The sequence below is a fragment of the Bidens hawaiensis genome, unplaced genomic scaffold, assembly GCF_021521415.1.
Source record: "Bidens hawaiensis isolate Kalapana, Puna unplaced genomic scaffold, B.hawaiensis_p1.1 tig00000780_1, whole genome shotgun sequence".
Lineage (NCBI taxonomy): Eukaryota > Viridiplantae > Streptophyta > Magnoliopsida > Asterales > Asteraceae > Bidens > Bidens hawaiensis.
The window spans coordinates 3882378-3904369 of NW_027491045.1; the positions used below are offsets into that span (position 1 = coordinate 3882378).

The 21992-nt window shown below is 32.9% G+C and overlaps 2 protein-coding genes and 2 pseudogenes across 2 annotated transcripts; 3 read left to right on the forward strand and 1 right to left on the reverse strand.

The window, feature by feature from the left end:
- The first annotated feature begins 767 nt into the window (after positions 1-767).
- On the forward strand, positions 768-1457 carry LOC143535930 (receptor-like protein kinase HERK 1 pseudogene; annotated as a pseudogene).
- On the forward strand, positions 773-8988 carry LOC143537112 (agglutinin alpha chain-like). Its single transcript, XM_077030954.1, has 4 exons — positions 773-915; positions 7322-8223; positions 8308-8520; positions 8667-8988. Exons 2-4 carry the CDS (start codon positions 8152-8154, stop codon positions 8907-8909), a joined length of 528 nt encoding a protein of 175 aa, XP_076887069.1. The 5' UTR covers positions 773-915; positions 7322-8151; the 3' UTR covers positions 8910-8988.
- On the forward strand, positions 7165-8103 carry LOC143535941 (receptor-like protein kinase HERK 1 pseudogene; annotated as a pseudogene).
- An 8461-nt stretch (positions 8989-17449) lies between the features above and the next one.
- LOC143537124 (uncharacterized protein C630.12-like) lies at positions 17450-21743 on the reverse strand. Its single transcript, XM_077030960.1, has 13 exons — positions 21558-21743; positions 20453-20512; positions 20196-20374; positions 19980-20115; positions 19778-19874; positions 19636-19695; positions 19350-19450; positions 19227-19261; positions 19091-19148; positions 18915-18995; positions 18699-18847; positions 17826-18071; positions 17450-17747 (listed from the first exon to the last, which is right to left on the reverse strand). The coding sequence occupies exons 1-13, from the start codon at positions 21663-21665 to the stop codon at positions 17495-17497; spliced, it is 1563 nt and encodes a 520-aa protein (XP_076887075.1). The 5' UTR covers positions 21666-21743; the 3' UTR covers positions 17450-17494.
- Positions 21744-21992: the final 249 nt, after the last annotated feature.

Consider the following 21992-nt stretch of genomic DNA (forward strand, 5'->3'; position numbering starts at 1 on the left):
TGACTTTGATAAAATCCCACTGTATTGTTCTTGCCAAAAGGATATTGTTGTCGACATTAAGGATGATGTACTTATTTCTTACTTGTGTTTACTTGAAAATAACTAACAGTTAATTAACATATTATGTCTTAGAATCACAATGCTGACTGACTCAAGAAACGGTCTCGCGCACTCGATAAGTGAAAATGGGAGGATGTGATAGAGATTGCAAGTTCGGAAGATGAATCACAAGAGGCTTGGGTGCCTATTAAGAGGAGGACTAACAATGCTCGTATTGTAAATCGAGTTGATCTTGATTGAGGACCGTATCGCTTAATGTTTTAATATTGTGTTTTTAAGTACTATCATTTTGTAGCTAGACTTATGATTTTATATGATCAGTTGTTTCCATGTGTTATTGACTTAATGTTAGTATCACCTTACTGCGTTGATATTCCTGTCCAGTGGACGGGCAAACTGCTATTTCTCGTGGACGGCCTGAATGCTAATTTTAATTAGTCAACAGGTTGAATTGAATTCCTTAATATAAGAAACTTCCTAGTCTAAAACTGAATTTTTAAATTTCATATAGATTCAAAATAAACAAAATCAAATACATATTCACACTTAATGCACATGTTTCTACATTCATATATCAAAAAAGATGTAATTATATAAGGTTATAGTCAACTTGATTTGCTGTCAAATCTGTACATAACCTTAATTTAATGTCAACTCAGTTTAAGTTGCCATTTCATTTCATAATATGAAAACAATATTCACATATCATGCCTCTCCTTCAAAAAATAGACCACTTAAGAATCCCATTTGAGGACATCAAATATGTCACCAACAACTTTGCTGACCAAAATTTACTCGGGAAAGGTGGATTTGGGCCGCTCTACAAAGGTCAACTCCCCTCATCCGCCAGATCAAGTGAGCTAGGTACAGCTGTCGCTGTAAAGCGGCTAGACGTGAAGGGCAGGCAAGGAGAACGCGAGTTCCTAATGGAGATTGCTATACTTGTTAGTTACAAACATGACAGCCTTGTTTCTCTAGTTGAATTCTCTGACGAAGGTAATGAGAAACTTCTTGTCTACAAATATGAGGATAATGGAAGCCTCGAAAAACATCTGGACTCCAAAAACCTCACATGGGAGCAACGCCTACATATTTGTTTCAGTGCAGCACGAGGACTCAATTATCTTCATAGTGGTGTGGGAAAAGAGCATAGGGTGATCCATCGTGACATAAAGAGTTCAAATATCTTGCTAGATGCGAAGTGGGAAGCTAAGATCTCGGATTTCGGATTGTCTAAACTAGGTCCCGCTAATCAACAGTTCACTTTTCTTGTGGCACGTTTGGCTATCTTGATCCACAATACCATAGAACGGGGGTACTTACAAAAGAATCTGATGTATATTCTTTTGGAGTTGTATTATTTGAAGTCTTGTGCGGGAGAGTTGCTTGTATTATGAAACACGAAGACCAACGTAGATTTCTATCTGGATTGGTGCAGTTTCATCAAGAGAATGGTACATTACACAACATCATAGTCCCTGACTGCTAAAGCAAATGGAGCCTCACTCGTTAGAAGCATTCACCAATATTGCTTTCCAATGCCTGAATAATGATCGCGAACAACGCCCAACAATGGATTTAATTGTCAAAGATTTAGAAATCGCTTTAGAACATCAACGTGTAAGTTATCATGATATTTTTAAATTAGATTGTTAATAAGTTTTGAGCTTACAATCACTAACTTTGTGTATTGAATATTAGGATGCACGAATAATCAATTCACTCTCGGAAGTTGTAAGTAATCGTTTTCTTAATTTTCGATTGTAATATATATATATATAATATTTTTAAAACATATCTCGTTATAAAAAGGATCCAGTTATTACAATAACTATGTGTCTGACCCTAGGGTCCACGAACCAGGTTATGGGGATCCGAGACAGGTGGGTCTTTATTTTGCTTTCGACTTAGGAGTAATCAAAGAGTGAGGAAAATAAGGATGATTCACGGTGACTGGATTCATGCACTCGCTAAAGTCACCAGTATTTGATCTATACACTATGAATTAAATACTCTTTCTAATACTTTATTTATTTTTCTTGAAAATGTTTTTATATTTTGTCTTCTTGAGAAACCAACACATTTTTTTGTTTTTAAATATATATAATAACAACATACTTTTATCAAACTCATAATATAATGGTATCTAAACTTTATGTAATTTTCGAATAAGTTTAAAATAATTATGATGCCATCAAGTTATTAAATCTGGCCATTGGTCCGAGTTATAAAATTAGAGTCTATTAGACTAACATATACTAACCTAAGGATCAAGATTTTATAAATGTTTAACATGAAAATTGTTAATTCCCACAGATGAGACTTAGAGCCGAAGTAGAGATAATTGGGATGTACGGAACTGTGGGGAGGCGTGAAGGCCTTGATTTAGTCACCAAATTGTGTATTGTGACAAGCCAATGTGACTTTGGTCCTTATGGTGAAGAGGGGATGAATGACACTCATTTTTCAGAATCATGGGACATGGGTTTGTTCGATGGGTTCTATGGACGTTGTGGCAGGTACTTGGATGCTGTGGGTTGCTGTTTAAAGACCAACTAGCATTTTGTCGGAAATATACACGACTTTGTTGACATTTGGCAAAATCGTTGAAGAATTTAATTTAAGCTAAACACGCGTTAAAACCATATGTATTACTTAACAATAAGTGTAAGTACTTATATGGTTCATATTTGTGTTTTAACCATGAAGTTTGTTGTGAAAGTTGCAAAAATTTACCCACATATGATGGCTTATACATTACACCCATTCTTGCTACCATTTCATACCTCAAAAACCCATCATTGTTGTCATGTATCTACATATTCTACACTACCTTCCCAATGTTTTCTAAAAAGATGAATTACATGTTATTGATTTAAACATTAAGGTGTGGTCACCAAGTCGGTGAAGGCGTACGGATGCTTGGCTACCATCTTTGTCGAGGTGTCTGCCATGAAACGACTTATTAGTCGATCACTATGGAATATGATATACATCACATATCCCGGATCAAGTAAAGACTCTTGTGCTATATATGTTAGGATCTTGCACACACACACACACACGCAAGCGATAAATGAACACGAGGATATAGCGTGGTTCGGTCTAAACTGACCTACATCTATGGGCTACAACCAAGAAACTCTTTATTGCTCTGCCTCTCACCATTCGTGCTAAGGAATTACAAGTACAAGATAACTATTTATAATTACACTAGTTTGAGGTCCGTGTACTACATGAGCAGTTCTTGAAAATACAATATGTAATAAATAATCATTATGCAAGAAACAATAAACCCGTAAACACTATTAATACAGTCGTTGTATAATAATCATTAAAACAATTTTAAAGTAAAAGATGATTATAAATACCAAATGTTTGAAAAAACAGGAAGTAATACTAAATTAACAAATTTGAAGCATAAGTTTAGATGGTAACTATTATTTTACTATTATAAATTTGTTAAAAATGGTGAGTTTTAACGTAGGAGTGACAAGTGACAAAATTTTATTAGAGAGTATAGATATTAGGGTTAACAACTTGTTTCCCAAGAAAACAAATATATGGGACTAATATAAATTGGAGTAAAACCAAACCGCCCCCCCCCCCCCCTCCCTCTTTTAATTTTCTGCCACTAATTAAGTCTTCTAAAACGAACCGGGCCCGATACCAATCTAGCCTCGATAACCCAACAATATGGAGTAAATAAATTTGATTGTTTCAAAAATTACCAGATTCTGTTTTTGACATCAAAACTTTTGTTTTCATGATTCTTTATATATCTCTTTTAAAACCGTAACAAGTCACTCAATCCTGTTATTTCCTTCACCACATAAACACTAATTTAACCAAAACGTTTCTATTGATTTATTATATCCCTTGATTAGTTTTAAAGAAACAGGATCAAATACATTTTATTCTTAACATGAAAACGGTGAGAACTAATTTGCTGTTATTATTAGGTTTATTTTTATAGATGTTTGCTGTTATTTTTTGTGCGTATTTGCTAATTTTCGATTATAAGACATTATAAATATTTGTTGATTTATATTTTGTTGTTATTATTAAATGTTTTCTTTTGTTGTTATAAGTATTTGTTGGTATTTGTTGTTATTAATTTGTTCTTGATTTTGATTATTTTTTTTGTAATTTTTAGGTTCATTTCTTTGTTACTATAAATCATTGTCTATGTAGATTGGTATTGTAGTTGGTATTGCTTCTTATGTTCTCATTTTTTTATAAATTTGTATTATTTCCTACGTTCTCATGTTAAGATTAAAATGTACATGAACATTCCCCTAGTTTTAAAATAACAAATCTTAAGTTATGTCTTGATTGCATATCTTCGAAACCTTTATTAACAATGGATCATATGATTGACAAACACTCAAATTAAACTCTTTCAAATATTAAAACTTTTAGAAACCATACATCTTATGAATCCTTTAAGGTTACTTACCAATTGAAACAGTAAAACAAACTAAGAAATTGGCACAATTTGCTACTGAATGAAATCAATGAACACTCATCAACCTCGTATCTTCCATACTACAAAATATATGAAATCTTGAAAATTTACGACTGAATGAAATCAATGAACACGCCTCAACACCTCGTATCTTCCATACTACAATATATATTAAATCTTGAAAATTTGCTACCAAATGAAATCAACGAGCAGTCCTCAAACTCTTGTCTTCCGGACAATAAAATATATGACATCTTCAATTGCTAACATTATAAAGTTTAAATCATACCAGAATAATTTTGCCTCAGCAGGTTAAGTTCACTAACCTTTGTAACATGTTTGCCGTGCAAATTACTTGGCGTAATTACAAACTTAAGTAAAATGTAAGTTTTCTGCATTGATAAACTAACATATGTGTAGAAGTATACCGTAGAGCGTTTGTTATCACTAGTTTCAAAGAGATAAATTGTGGAAACAAAATTTCGAAATGCACTAATTTGTCCATACAATTAAAGAGTACAAACCGGCAAACCGCTGTGGAACTTAAATGTGAGTAACTGCAGTGAGATAAACAATTATAGTATAGTGCTGTAAGAATCAGATATCGTCCTCTAGACATAAGGCTTGGCAGCTCCTAATACTAAACCGTTAACCGTTGTCAATATTTGGTTAAAGTGCATTTTCATGATTTAATGCTCTCTATTGCATAGATAGAAGAAAGCAAATACAAGAGATGTATATGACAAGACAATAAATGGTTTAGACACCATTTGGTTATTTTGGTTGACTGCTATATGATGATGAGTCTATGACGTCACGGCGTCACTAGAGTGCTGCATCGACGAGCTAACAAACGAAAACCTTTTATTTGGTTCTAGTTAATTAGCGAATACCACACTTAATTAATCAGTTAGATTCATGACTTTGTCTCTCACTAGTTATTAATGTTGAGCCTTGAGTGGTAAACTCAATAATAGACAATATACAAATACATGGCAATATATATGGCGTTAATGGCCGATGCTATGGACTCATAAAATCCACAAAAATAAATAAGAATAAAAATTAAGAGAGGCATACAAGTATTTCATAAGAGTATAACCAAATGCTTTACTAATATAATTTGATATGAAAAAAACATGTAATTTGCATATAATAGCTAATCTGGCACAAGTTAATTTATACCAAAAAAATTTAAGAAATGTGATATATGCATGATATATTACACAATTCATACTAGACGATAAAGCAAGACAATTTGTGAGTTTATCAAAATATTACTAGCGTAGAAGTTGCATCATATTTTCAATTTACAAATGTAAAATTTAGTTATCTTTTTACTGTTTGAGTAATATTATTTACTTTCTATTTTTTTTTCTTTTTGTGATATTTAGTTATTAGTTTTTATTAATTTTAGTTTTTTTTATTACTGTTTGAAAACCTAAGAATTTTATTTTTATTTAAAAAAAGAGAGTGGAGAGTGTGAAATGGGAGTGGTCCATTACCTTGATTGAGTGAAAGAAGCTAAGGTTGATATGACGCTAACGTGACATACAGTATAGTCTAATAAAAAATATTGTCATTATCCGAAGGTTCCTTCAAGGTTCCATATATTGCCACAAAGCTTTATTATGTACTAACATGTTTCATAAATCCTATTCCGGGGAAGCTCTAGGGGCGGGGAGGGCGACGATCTTCGGTGTGAACAACTAGGTAGACCTGAAATATTTTAAAGAATTTTTATATATTCTAGCCAATTAACTTACCCAATTCATTTAAGCCATTTTTATTATAAAAAATTGCACAACCCAAACCATTACCCAAAAGCCCATTTAAAGATTTAATTTTTACAAAAAACAAAAACCAAAAAAAAAAAAAAAAAAAAAACTTTATTTGCTTCAAGCCCAATTATTTTCTTGCCTATGTCTAAAAATCTTCAATAATTCTCGGGACGGTCCTGATTCTAATTATAGTCATTGTTAAATTGAATTTTTCAAGCCAAGAAACTTCCTAATCTAAAAAATGAGTTTCTAAATTTCATATTTCAGACTCATGAGTGCCAATAAACAAACTCAAATATAGCTGTTCCTTCTTAAAGGCATTATAACTATATATTCAGTTACTAATCTGGACATAATTATTGAACGAAATTGATATAGTTATTCTATGCCAGCTAGATTTTGAAATATTTTCATAAAATTCAAATGTGCGTTGTATATCTATATATTTTATACGTTATACCTACCCTTAGAATAACACTTAATAATTAATAAGGAGAAAATTAACGTACAAACTGAAAAAGCGTGCTAATTGTACGAATCAACTAATGTAATTATACATACAAATAGTTTAATTATGTAAGTAATTACATCATAGTGTAATTACATGCTGTAATTACACTATGTTGTATGTATAACTGCTTATCACGTTAATTTAATTTTTATTTGTTGCAAACCCAAAGTAATAAAATAATTATATTCATACTTAATGCATGAACATGTCTCTATATTCATATATTCAAATTCTGGACACGATGTAATTATATTATTATACGATTAGAGTCAACCTTGATTTAATGTCAGTGCCATTTTCTTTTGCTGTTTCATTTCATTGTTTGAAAACAAACTTCACATATTATGACTTCCCTTCCAAAAGTAGATCACATGAACATCCCACTTGAGGACATAAAATTTGCCACCAACAACTTTGATGAAGAATATTTACTCGCAAAAGGTGGATTTGGGGCGGTCTACAAAGGTCGACTCCCTTTGTACGCCAGATCAAGTGAGCCAGGTACAACTGTCGCTGTAAAGCGGTTAGATGTGAAGGGCGGGCAAGGACAACGTGAGTTCCTAATGGAGATTTTTTTGCTTGCTCGTTACAAACATGAAAACGTCGTTTCTCTACTTGGATTCTCTGACGAAGGTAATGAGAAAGTTCTTGTCTACAAATACGAGGATAATGGAAGCCTCGAGGACCATCTGGCCCCCGAAAACCTTACATGTGAGCAACGCCTGCGTATTTGTGTAGGTGTGGCACGGGGACTCAATTATCTTCATTGTGGCGTGGGAGAAGAGCACAGGGTGATTCATCGTGATATAAAAAGTTCAAATATTTTGCTAGATGCCAATTGGGATGCTAAGATTTCGGATTTCGGATTGTCTAAAGTAGCTCTTGCTAATCAACAATTCAGTTTTGTTGTCACTAATGTTTGTGGCACACTTGGCTATCTTGATCCAGTGTATTTTAAGACAGGATTACTTACAAAAGAATCTGACGTGTATTCTTTTGGAGTAGTATTATTTGAAGTCCTGTGCGGGAGAGTTGCAACCATTTTGGAATATGAAGTCGAGCGTAGATTTCTATCTGAATTAGTGAAGTCTCATCAAAAGAAGGGGACATTACACAACATCATATCCCATAATCTGCAAGAGCAAATGAGGCCGTTTTCGTTAGAAATATTAGTCAAGACTGCTCTCCGATGCCTGAATAAAACTCGCAAACAACGCCCAACGATGGATGTCATTGTCAAAGATTTAGAAATCGCTTTAGAACATCAACTTGTAAGTTATTAATAAAATATTTAGAATTAGATTGTAAATAAGTTTCGATCTTGTTGGAATATGAACTTACAATCGCAAACTTTGTGTGTTGAATATCAGGATACACGGATAATCAATTCACTCTCAGAAGTTGTAAGTAATATCTCATTTCCTTAATTTTCGATTGTAATTTTTCTGTGATAAAAAAACACTAATTTCATGTGTTTTTGATGCTAGGGTCGACGAACCGAGTTATGGGGATCAAAGACGGGTGGGTCTTTATTTTACTTTCGGCTCGAGAGCAATCAAAAGCTGAGGAAGATAAAGATAAATCATGGTGAATGGATTCATTCACTCACCTTTGAACTGGAAGATTGCAATGGCTTGTTGCTTTCTTCTAGACACTATGGTTGGTATCATGACCACAACCACAAGACTCAAATGACTCAGGTTATCTAACTCTTAACCCTTTGTTAGTTTTTGAATGAAAGTTGTGTTATAAATTAGAGTCCATCAGACTAACATACTAACCTAAGGAAGTAAGGATCAAAATTTAATTTATAGATGGTTAACATGAGAATCGTTGATTCCCACAGATGGACTTTGATGCCGAAGAAGAGATAATTAGGATATACGGAACTGTGGGGAGGCGTGAAAACCTTGATTTAGTCACCACATTGTGTTTTGTGACAAATAAATATACGCATGGTCCTGTCGGTGAGGAGTGGATGTTTGACACTCATTTTTCTGAATCATGGGACGTGGGTTTGTTTGATGGGTTCTATGGACGTTGTGGCTGGTACTTGGATGCTTTGGGTTGTTGTTTAAAGACCAACTAGTATTTTTCCTCCACGCGCTGCGACTAGATTATGTTCAACCATGAAGTTTGTTGTGAAAGTTGTAAAAAATTACCCACGGATGATGTGATCATCATTGTTGTCATGTATTTACATTAAGGTGCCACCAAGCAAGTGATGGCCTTAACTGCGGGATGTTTGACTACCTTCTTTGTCGAGGTGTCATTCTTCGCCTACCGAGAAATGATAAAGTAAAGAGCATCCACACTAGCATGTCTTTGAAGGTTGCTTTTGGTGTTTTTTTCATGTCATTAGTTTGTGTGTATTGTGAGAACCATCCTTAGTGTTCATTTTTCAGAGATGTTACTGGACAAAAACTAGAAAAAAACGGGTGATGTGTGTATGTGGTGGGGCCAGGGTGGGGGTATTTTTAGGATTCATTATTGGGTGGGTTTTGAATGTTTTTAAAGAATAGTGTTTTTATAATGTGACAGCTGACTATGTATGTTTTTTTTAATGTTTTTGTGGTTCATTGTTGTGGATGCTCGGCAAAGAAGCTAAAAACTTCCGAGTTTCTCCGTAGCGTCTTAAGATCATTCACGATAAGAAATTTTTATGAGATGTTATTTGGAGTATTTTCCACCTCATCTGTACGTATCTATAGTGGGTGGCATTTTTAGAATGCATTTTTCAGACAACGTTCTTTCAAAAGAAAAGGAAAAAACGAGGCTCTTTTATAGGTGGTGGGGCCAGCATTGATCCTGCTATATAAATAATATAATCATATCTTAGTATTATGATTTTATTATACAGAAATCACCTAAACCTATGAAAAAATTTGATTGTTTCAAAAATGAGCAGATTCAGTTTTTGACAACAAAAGTTTTGATTTCCAGATTCTTTCTCTCTCTTTTAAAACAGTAACAATTCACTTAATCCTGCTATTTTCCTTTACCACATAATAAAGTTTAAGCACTAATTTAATCAAAAAGTTTCTAATTCTTTGTGATTAGTTTTAAATTAACAAATCTTAAATTTTTATGGTCTTTGACTGCTTACCAAAGATTGTCGAAATTAGCTTTCGTGCCAACTTTTAAAACCTTCAGCCATGTCTAGATCAGTGGCAAAACTTGCTACTGGATGAAATCGATGAACAATCCTCAACCTCATATCTTCTATACTACAAAACATACAGTATCTTGAAAATTTGATACTGAATGAATTCGATAAACGCTCCTCAAACTCATATCTTGCATACTACAAAATATATTTCAATTGCTATTATAAAATTTTGTAACATATTTGGTGTGCAAATTACTTGGTGTAATTACTAACTTGATTAAAATCTTACTTTCCGCATTGATAACTAACATTTGTGTAGAAGTATACCGTAGAGCGTTTGTAATTATCGCTAGTTTCAAAGACAGAAATCGTGAAAAACAATTTTGAAATGCATTTTGTCCTTATAATTACTTAAAGAGTACAAACAACTTAGGAAGATAAAGGAAATAAGAGAATTGAAAAGAAATTAGTCTACTAATTCAAATGACCAGTTTTACTATTACATCAGGTTTCATTTCACTTTCAATATCAAAGCTTTAACTAGAACTTAAAATGTGCTTTTGAATATTTTTTCAGAAAGCAGAAGCATGTCGATTTTTTATTTCTAAATCTTTAGCTGAGATCCGGAAATGTATTTGGTTTGACTTCGCATGTCGATACCAACCCCCCAACCACCAGTCTTACATTTGACTTGCCGGTTTTAACCGGTCCCCGATCTTGCAGCAGCAACTTGACCGAGGGGGCTGGGCTCAAATATTCGTCCGAAAAGGCTAAATTTACACTACGTATCAAAATTTTCGGACGAAAACGGGTAAATTTACACTATTACGTAAAAAACAGGAGGGGCCCGGGCCACCCCTGATCCTAGGTATACTTTGCCATGACTCGGAGAGTACTCCGACATTGTAACTATAAAGAAAATTAACTTTTAGATATTATATATATGTCAATTATCATAAGTATACTAATACTAATATTTATAACAAAATATGTGAATATAAATATAAATAAGAGAAATGCATTTTTAAATGATAAGTGTCAACGCATATATATTGTGTAGTTTAAGCTAACAGACAATATATTTAAGCTAACAGACAAATTAAAATTGCTAATCATTAGTTGAGAAAATGATATTGGTTATTTAATATCATAGAAATACGAATAATGATTTATTTTTTTAAGTCAAAGTACTCGACCCAATTTTACTGACTGCATGTGATTCTGGCTAAGATTTACCAACTTTGATCGATTCTTAATACCTAGACAGAGTTACAGAAACTCACCAGCGAGTACTCAGAAGGTACTCGGCATTGTTAACATACTTTTACAACATTGGTATAGTCTAAACAAAAATGTTGACACTCTCTAAAGGCTTGTACAAGGTTCCGTATTTTGTCATGAAGCTTTTTTTGTACTGATATTTTTCATAAAAGTAACGCCCGGCCCGATCATCTAGGCAGGTCTGAAAAATATTTAAAAGAATTTAAAGGCAATATAACTATTTAGTTGTTAATCTGAACATAAAAAGTAAACGATCGAACATAAATATAGAATGAAATTGATATAGTTATTCCATGCCAGATTGCCAGCTTGCCTATAAGATAATTTCATTGAATTCAAATAAGCTTTGCAATAAAATAGTTATATTCATATTAAATGCACATGTCTCTACATTCATATATCCAAACAAGATGTATTATAAATTTAGAGTCAACACAATTTGCTGTCAAATAATTGATTTAATCTCAGATCTATTTAAGTTGCCATTTTCTTTCCCCTTCAGGTTTTGGCTGTTTCATTTCATTTTTGAAAACAAAATTTACATATCATGACTCTCCTTCAAGAACTAGATCACTTGAGAATCCCATTTGAGGATATCAAATATGCCACCAACAACTTTGCTGACCAAAATTTACTAGGAAAAGGTGGATTTGGTCCGGTCTACAAAGGTCAACTCCCCTCCTCCGCCGAGGTTAGACGTGGAGGGCGGGCAAGGAGAACGTGAGTTCCTAATGGAGATTGTTAGTTACAAACATGACAACCTTGTTTCTCTCATTGGATTCTATTACGAGGATAATGGAAGCCTGGAAAACCATCTTGACTCAAAAAACCTCACATGGGAGCAACGCCTGCGTATTTGTGTTGGTGCGGCACGAGGACTCAATTATCTTCATGGCGGTGTGGGAAAGGAGCACAGGGTGCTCCATCGTGACATTGTATTTTCATTTCTTTCCATCTTTTTTATTTCTTTTTTTCTTTCTCTCTCGTTCCAAATTAAAAAGAAAACATTTCCTTTCGTATGTTTTCTTTTACTTCTTTTAATGAAACCCAGGTACACATGGTTAATTTTTGAATGAAAGTTGTCGTTTTAAATAGGCGAATTGGATTTTAATAATCCCAACTTTATGTATTTGGCCAATAATAATTCCAACTTTGAAAATAGCTGTCACTGGTCCCAACTTTCACACAATTTGTTTTCATTGGACCTCTGTTAAAAAAAACCTAACGACGTTAAATTTTTTTCAAATTTCAAACTGATATTTTAGGGTCGTTGATCGGAATGAGGATACGAGTCGATTGATGTAAAATTTATCTCCAAACGGTGGTCCAAACGACTAAAGGATGCTTCAATTCCGGCGTTTAAACTTTTAATTAACAAAAATCAAGTTTTTTGAAGCGTCATTTAAAGTTAAGTTTTACATCAATGGATTCATAATCTCATTCCGATCAAAAGCCCTAAAAAATCAATTTGAAATTTGAAAAAAACTTAACAGTGTTAAAAAAAATTTAACGGAGGTCCAGTGAAAACAAATAGTGTGAAAGTTGGGACTAGTTACAGCTATTTTCAAAGTTATGATTATTATTAGCCAAATACATAAAGTTGGGATTATTAAAATCCAATTTTCCTTTTAAATAAAATCTATTGAAAGAATCTCGGTGTTTTTAAAACATCAGCAAGTTATAAGCTATTCATCCACTACCTCCATCCGAAAAGTTATTGGACTAAAATGGTCATATAGGTCAAACCATATATAAACTATAATATATTAACTCTTTAATCAAACAAGTATTTCAACTCGTGCGTTGCGGCGAAATGGGTTAAATGCGTTACATGTTCTAAAACTGCCGTGCGTTGGGTGGGTGTGCGGCGGGAAGTCAGTCTTTATCGGCCCAATTCGTTATGTTAAAAGTTTTGAGCTAAAAGCTTCATTACCAAAGTTGAGGGGTCAAAAAGTAAATAATTGAAACCAAAGTTGATGAGCCAAAAAAATATATAAGTAAAACTTTTGTGGAAAAATTTTAATGAACAAACGTCCGCAGCTAAAGTTGCCAAAGACCGTAGAGAAGTAAACGAACCAAACGTGTAGTGAACAGTTCGTAAACCGTTCAACGGGAAGTTTGTGTTTGTTTGTTTAATAAATGAACGAACATGAACAAAATATTTCATTTGATTAGTTAAACAAACAAAAGAGCCCCTGTATGCTCAGTTGTCCTCGTGAAGTTTGATAATGTGTTCATGAACTTTCGTAATGATTGTTTGCATATGTTGTTCATGAAAGTATTTGTACATTTATTTATTTTATCTAAACATTTTACATTCTTTAATTTATTATCCTTACACAAAATAGGAAACCATATTCTCACATTGTTTTTGCATTATTTTCATTTACTTTCTTATTATTCACATTAATGAATATGTCCATCTTAATCTCTAGGCTCCGCCGATTTTATTTGTGTTCGTGAACACATTATCTTCCTTAACAAACAAACACTAACATAAAATCTCGTTCGGTAGATGTTTGTGAAACGTTTGTGAACACATTATTTCCTTATCAACTGAACATGAACAATGCCTTATTCGTATTCGTTTTGTTCGTTTACAACGCTACCAAAGAGTACATATATATATAATGTTTAGCTAAAATAAATAAACCGAATGTTGAAAGTTGGTATTTAATATATATATATATACACACACACATAGGATTAGGTTCAAATGAGAAAATATACTTATAGTGAGAAGAGATTTTAACCAATCACAAATTTTCTTTTAATTTTTTATTTATTTAAATACGAGGGCATGTTAGTAAAGTATTCGGATTTTCTTAGTTGGTAACTAATAAATATAACAGGAGTTACAAATGACCATATGTTAATTTAGTTTGCTTTTTATTTATCGTTAATTGATTTTAGTTCATCATCTACCTAAATCTTTTTTTCCTAATTTCCATAGCTTAATTTTGTTCATCCTATCAATAAATTTAAATAAAATAAAATTAAAAGGCCAAATTCAGTTATGTTATTCTGATTAAAGGGTAACAACAAATAAACCTATACATATATTTTATGTCGGTTAGTTTACTCGATCATGTTAAGCAAATTTTATACGTTTTTGGTTTTTCTTACTATGAATGAAATACAACTTGATTCTATGTAGGCATAATCAAAACACATATTAATGTATATAATATAATTTAAGTATCGTCGCTATTCGTTATGCATTTGATATTTTCTTTTACCAAAACCAAGTCTCTTTTGTCTATTAAATTTTAAACACCACATGACTTTCATTTAGTTTAAAAGAAAAACCAAACAACAAAAGTATACATTAAAATTAACTTTGTATTATTTAATATAAAAAAAATCAAAAAATGAAATTCCACATAAAAAGTACACAGTGACTACATAACAAACATAATATTTTACAACCTACACATAAACAATAATTCTACACAACGCCAATATACCTAACAAATACTGGATGCACACATAACAAACATGATATCCTACACAACATAACATGAAATTTACACAAAATACTGAGATGTCTACATTCCTACACAATAATCAAGCCCCCTACACAAAATAATCATACTATACATAATAAACAAGTTCACTACATGTACACAACATAATCATATCCTACACAATTATCAAGTTACCTACACAAGTAAACGTACCATACACAATAAAAAACACATAATGTTTCCTTACACAATACATAAACATACAATACACAATAATAAAGTTCGCTACACAACACAAACATACCATACACAATTATTAAGTTTGTTACACAACATACACATACCATACACAATAAAAAATATCATACAATGTTTCCTACACAATAAATAAACAGATTATAGCATACACAAAAAAAATTATACCATACATAACTCATAAGTTTCATACACAACATAAACAGATTAACCTACACCACTTATATATGTCCTACACAACATAGTAGTCACATAAATAAGATATCAACTATTTTTAACCTACAATAATAGTTTTGTTTAGTGTAAACATTGTTTATGTTGTGCAGGAAATATAAAAGATAAGAGTATATAGGTGTAGACCAAACTTCCAGACATAAAATGAATGGAAAGTATTATAATGTAGATATTGTATTTCAGTGTAGGGTCATTCAAAATACTTATATTTCACAAGATATATATAAAAAGTTGAAAACAAAATTAACCATAAAGTATAATTAGTCATTGGAAAAATAATTTAATTAAATGTAGGAGTAAGTAGAGTTATATTCTTGTCTAAATACAAAATCAATTTCATTAAAATGAAAAGCTTGAAAAGAGGAAACTGACATTGTGGCTTAAGAATGTTAAATTCATTTAATTGGATAATTGGATTATATACACACATAAATGTCAACTCTTACCATTTTCATTTAAAAACTTCTTATAATAATGCCATAGTAATTACAAAATTGTCATATTTATTATATACCATTGATCGTACGTTATCAATAGTTTAGATCAATTTTCTCGCACTTATCGATGTAACTTGACTTCTCGCATGATTCATCCTCTATATATATATATATAAAATCTTGAGATATTTCCAGTAAACATGCATGATATGGGGATAAAATCAAGCAATAAATATGTGTAATTTTAGGCACATCACAAGCTATCCTGGATCGCAAACTATATTGTTTTGTGAGCATTTTGCGAGCGAAGATAATTTTCTAGTTAGTATATTTTGCAAGATAGCGTGTTTTGTGAGTTAGACCATTTTGCGAGCGCAATCCTTTCAAATATGGGATTTGTGTGATTCTATCCTAATTCCTAAACCTCGGTTTTTGTGTGAAGTTTCATACTTTAGTGTTAAATGTTGAATAGTATGAGGATTGAACCTTTGACCTCCTATTTTGTATCCAAACCACCTTACCCCCCTCCCCCCCACACACACACACACCAAAGTGGGTGTGGCATCAACTTATTAAATCCGGTTCAACTCGTCCGAATAGTGCATTAGTTAAAAAAGTTAAGTTGTTTATGTAAAATATTGATGTGTGAGTTAATGATTTAACAGAAGGATCAAGACTTGATAAATGTTTAACATGAAAATTATTGATTCCCACAGATAGAGTTTGATGCTGAAGAAGAGATAACTGCCTTCGGCGGAAGTTACGTGAGCCGTGAATGCGGTGATATATTCACAACATTATCTTTTTGGACAAACAAAAAAATAGTGTATGGTCCTTTCGGTGAAAAGGGGAGGTTTGATGATAGCTTTACAAGATCATGGGATGTGGGTTCGTTTGATGGGTTCTATGGACGTTGCGGCCAATACTTGGAAGCTTTGGGTTGTTGTTTGAAGGATGGGGATCCCTCTTACTGTTCCCATTGGACGAAATTACTTGATTAAATTTTCGGGCAGCTGGAAGAAAGAGTCGAGGAGATTACAAGAAGATAATATTTTTATGCACATTTCCATGATTTGTTTTCCAATGTTACTTTCTCCTTTTCTTTTACAACTATTGCATAAAATTTTAAAAGTAGAAATTTTCTTTTAAAGCTTAGACTTAAGTGCAAAATGCACGTGTGGTCAACAGTCAACATCCGCTCGCTAAGGTGGATTTTTCCACGGTGAACACATGCAGTATGCATTGTTTTGCAATGTGAACCAGTCGTTTCCCACTTTCCCCAACGTTAAAACTGACCGTTAAACTTCGTTTGACCCAGGGGTAAAATAGTAACTTCACCTTCACGTTGCCAAAATAAAAACCCACCATGGTCGATGGGGGTTCATGCATAGTGAAACCCTGTTCATCCACACTATCATCAACAACATGAAGCAATTTGTATCAATCGCAAATCAACTAAGAGACGAAGAATCACCAGGGTTACGATGACAACCAGCTCCTCGTCCATCACCCCTATCACGACCAGCACTATAACCACTGCAAGTTAAGTTCACTAAACTTTGTAACATGTTGCGTGTGCAAATTACTTGGTGTAATTACAAACTTAACTAAAATCAAAGTTTTCCGCATTGATAAACTAACATATGTGTAGAAGTATACCGTAGAGCGTTCGTTATCACTAGTTTCAAACAAAAATATCGCGAAAAACAATTTTGAAATGCACTTTGTGCTTACAATTGAAGAGTACAAACTAGGAACATAAATGTGATTAACTGCAGTGAGATAAAGAAAATAAAATAATTAAAAGGAAATAACTACTGAAAGCAAAAGCAAATCGATTTTTTATTTCTAATTTTTTTAGCTGAGATCCAAAATGAATTTTGGTTCGACCTCATTTATCGATCCAATCATTAAAAAGCAACATTACATAAACAGGCACATTAACCGCAGCAACAACCGAAAGCACTTGAAAAGCCCGCACTAACCTCCTAACCACCAGTCTTACCTTTGACTTACCGGTTTTAACCGAGCCCAACCTTGCAGCAGCATCTTGACCCAGTTGACCACTTACATCTTGTGGCATTACAACACTAATCTCCTGTGTTATCGGTTTCTTGGCTGCCGATCGCATTGTAACATTCCCCCTAATGCACAAAAGAAAAATCGAACACGAATTATAGCTACAATGTAACACTGGGATATCCTTTTTGTAAGTAAATTACCTTTCTACCCTCTCGGTTAACCGTAAAGTAGCAGTCTTTACCGGTTTCTTGATTAAATGCATTGACCCTTCTGCATCCCAAACCATCTCATACTCACAGTTTTCATCTTCATCTTTTTCTTTGGTGTTATTTTTAAAAACACTTAACATGTGACTCATGTTTTCACTAATATGTAGACGGATGTTCAACCCGTTCGCTGGCCATAGGAGAGTCACAAGAAGAGTAACCACAAATAACAAGATATACCTGAATTATCACCAAATTAGTATATATTAATTATTAAACAATTTCTTATATAGTATAAATAATTATTAATGAATTTCATATATACCCCTACAAATTGTGAAATATCATATATACCCAACCCAAGCATAAAATATCATGTATACCCTTAAAACCAGTTAAATATCAAATTAACCCATTTCATTTAAAAAAATTCAAGAATTAACCGTCTTACTAAGTTATTACAAAATATAAGATAATGTATGTAAACAGGTTCGCGCGGTTTTGAAATAAATATACAATCAACATGAAGGGAATTAAACAGTTGAGTTAAATTTACTAAAAGTTTAAGGCGGCTTAAATTAAAATGTGTCGTTTTAAGATTATTCGTTTTCAAATATTATAAAAAAAATGAGAAAGTAAATCTCAAATTTGAGAAAAATATTGTTAACGAGTAAATATAGAACTTTAATGATAAAATGTAAAAATATGGAAATTTAAAGTTTTAGCAAAATAAGGGTAGAAGGGTCATTTCTTGAATTGTTTTAAGGAAATGGACATATATGATATATTAAGTTTCGGTTGGGTATATATGATATTTAACACGTTTTGTAGTGCTATACATGAAATTTTAAGAAAATATACGGTTACCATATGTATATGAAGGTCTGTGCAGGAAGTAAACACAGACGAGTTGACACAGAATTCGATGCATTTAGAAATCTAATTTTACTCGCGGTTAGTAACATGAAAGACGGGTAAAAGTTCCCATGTCGCCAGCTAATCGTTCCTAGAGTTTGCTACACAAAGTCACATAAATAAATAATTTAATTTCATAACATCCAGGGAAACAATAAACGCACGTACTTCTACTACAGCCCCATCCTGAGCTTTGTGAGTAACAGAACACTGATCATGATCATGATCATGACCCGACAAAACAAGTACCTGTTGATTTACATTCATACCCACAGCTGTTTCATTTGACATTACATTCATCAATCATGATTAATAGGTTTCAAGGGAATGAAGAGAGAACATACGGGTTTGATGGAATCCAGTATTTTATTTGTTGTTTCTTTTGTAAGAAAAGTTTGATACCTGCATTGGTGGCATTTTATTAACACTGCATTCTTAGTAAAAAGGAGATAAAATAAGGAGATAGTATTAAAAAATTACACCATGTCATGATCATCGGTTGCACGGGAAACTATCTAAACATGAAAAAAAAAAGAAAGGGTGAATACGAGTTAAAAACACACACACAGAAAGTGAGAATCTGATCAAATACAAAATTATAACCTGATTTGTGACAGATGAAGAACGTTTGGAACCACATGAAGTCGAGTTAGGTCGATAGAGTGGTATGTGAGTTAATAAAACCCTTGGAGGTGAAACAGAGTCTATAAAAGACACTACTACTACTACCACTACTACTACTACTACTACTACGACTACTACTACTACGACTACTACGACTACCACGACTACGACGACCACGACGACCACTGCTGCTGCTGCTGCTGAGCAGCAGCAGCAGCAGCAGCTATTTACGTATCAGATAAGCATGTAAACGAGAGTTGCATACCCCTGGACAAATTGCTAACAAAATTCCATGAAGCAGAGGTCTGGTTTTGTTGTGGATGACCTGAGGATAACACATTATTACTAATAATATATCATATTTTTATGTTTCTTAAATGAATTTAAATAATTGAAGACTTATATACCATCCAGTGTTTGGGCATTAACAGCAACAAATTCCACTTCACCTGCTGTGAAGTGATAGTTCCTTGAACCAAATACCATCTCATAGCGCTTTATTACCTTACAATTAAATAAAAAAAGACAAGAACAGCATGTTATAAACCATAATACATCATATTACTGATGCAGCAATCGTCCGTCAGCATATGAAAACATAATGATTACCTCGGGATTGTGAGAGTGATATGCTGCATAACCAACATCACGGTTACCTGGCAGAAAGTACACTTGATTATTTGTAACTCTTTCAAGAGTCTTAAGATTAAAAACATGCGTAAAACGATTCAAAGAATCCTGCCATCTGGAACACCAAATAGAAAATAAACTTAAATATCAGAAAGTAAAAATATTCACAACAAAGAAAGTGTATGTGTAACTTACTCTTCATCAGAAAGAACATGACCGCCATCAAAATAATCACCCAAGAACAAAACCATATCAGGTTTAAAAGGCATGATGGAAGTCAACATCGCCCGGCGCATGAAGATGTCAGTATAGAATTGCATAATCTCTAGTTTTAGTGATTTGGGAGCTAAATTAAGAGATGTTCTATCAATAAGCTGTTAAGAACATGGAAATTGTGTAAAAAACTGGAGAAAAATGTAAATTACAGATAATGTTATACAAATGATGAATACCTGTGGATCGGTGACCACTGCAATCTTCACATAATCACCAGGATTATTGACTGCATCCATCTAGAAATAACATGAGAATATGAGTTCCTAAAAATAATGAAAATGTACACAGCATGTTGAAAGTAGTTTGTAAAAGAAGATAAAAGAAGTAACTTATTTGATGTATAGTTATTGTATGTTTCTTGTGAATTCAACATATAATTTATCACTTAACACTTGAATGTTACCCCCTGTGTCGCAAGCAAGTTATACCTAAACTTCAAAATCAAAAGACTAACTACTCTATATTAGGCATGTAAACGAGCCGAGCCCGACTAGGCCTGAGCTCAGCTCATTTCGAGCACTTTTGTATGGCTCGAGCTCGGCTCGGCTCGTGATTCGTTTTTTCAAACTCGGGCTTAGCTCGTTTATTATTTATTAATTAATATTAATATATATAATATACACATTTAATTATTTTTATAGGTTGAGAAAAACCTTAAACGAGCTTAAACTCGGCTCAAGCTCGTGTGTAATACCTTAAATGAGCCTAAGCTAAGCTATGCAGTGTGAAATTAATACATATAAATACATACGAGTTCAAAGTTAAAAATACACAAGGCTCGTTAAGGCTCGACAATCCTTAACGATCTTCCCATACAAGGCTCGAGTCAGGCTCGATAACTAAACGAGCTTCATTTGAGAGCCAGTCTCGATACGGCAAGGCTCGGCTCCGCTCGTTTCAAGCTTTATCAATCCAATTTCAAGTAGCTCGGCTAGTTTGCACCCGTAGAGTATATAAGTAATGTAGATTGGTGACTTTTGTTTTAGTTGTTAGTAATTATTATTATTATTATTAGTATATGCAATAATAAGACCTACAAATTGGGGCTTTTTGTTAGGTTAATTAAACTAATAAGCATCCTCTTATTTGAATTCATAAATTGTTATGTAATCTGTTGCAATTGAATGCATATTGAAGTTGAAACTTATTTGCATTCAAACTATTAACATGCAGAATTAAATATAGAACATAAAACAATTACAAATGATAAATTATTATTATTATTATTATTATTATTATTATTATTATTATTATTATTATTATTATTATTATTATTATTACCGGCCATGAGCAGGTGAAGAAAGGTGGCACCATAAAAGCGAACTTCTCGCCGTAGAGAATTGTGATCGTCCAGAGGACAGAGAAGAAGACTGTTATATGTGATATCATCCTCTCTCTTCTTCTTCTTCTTCTTCTTCTTCTTCTTATTATTATTATTATTATTATTATTATTATTATTATTATTAATCTCAGAATCGATTGTCTGTTTGTTTGATTTGAAGCGTTCTGTTTTCATGGTTTCCTTGCATCCCGGCACACTAGTGTTCTGTTTCGGGTAAAAAGCTCCACTTTGCGTAGCATTCTAGGTATTCTTTTTCTCTTTTTTTTAACACATCAACAAACACTCTTTCGTACGGAATTACGGATGGCTCATTGAAGAAAGACTTGGTTAGTGATTTTCGGTTCGATCCTGCAACATCGGGATTTATCACTATT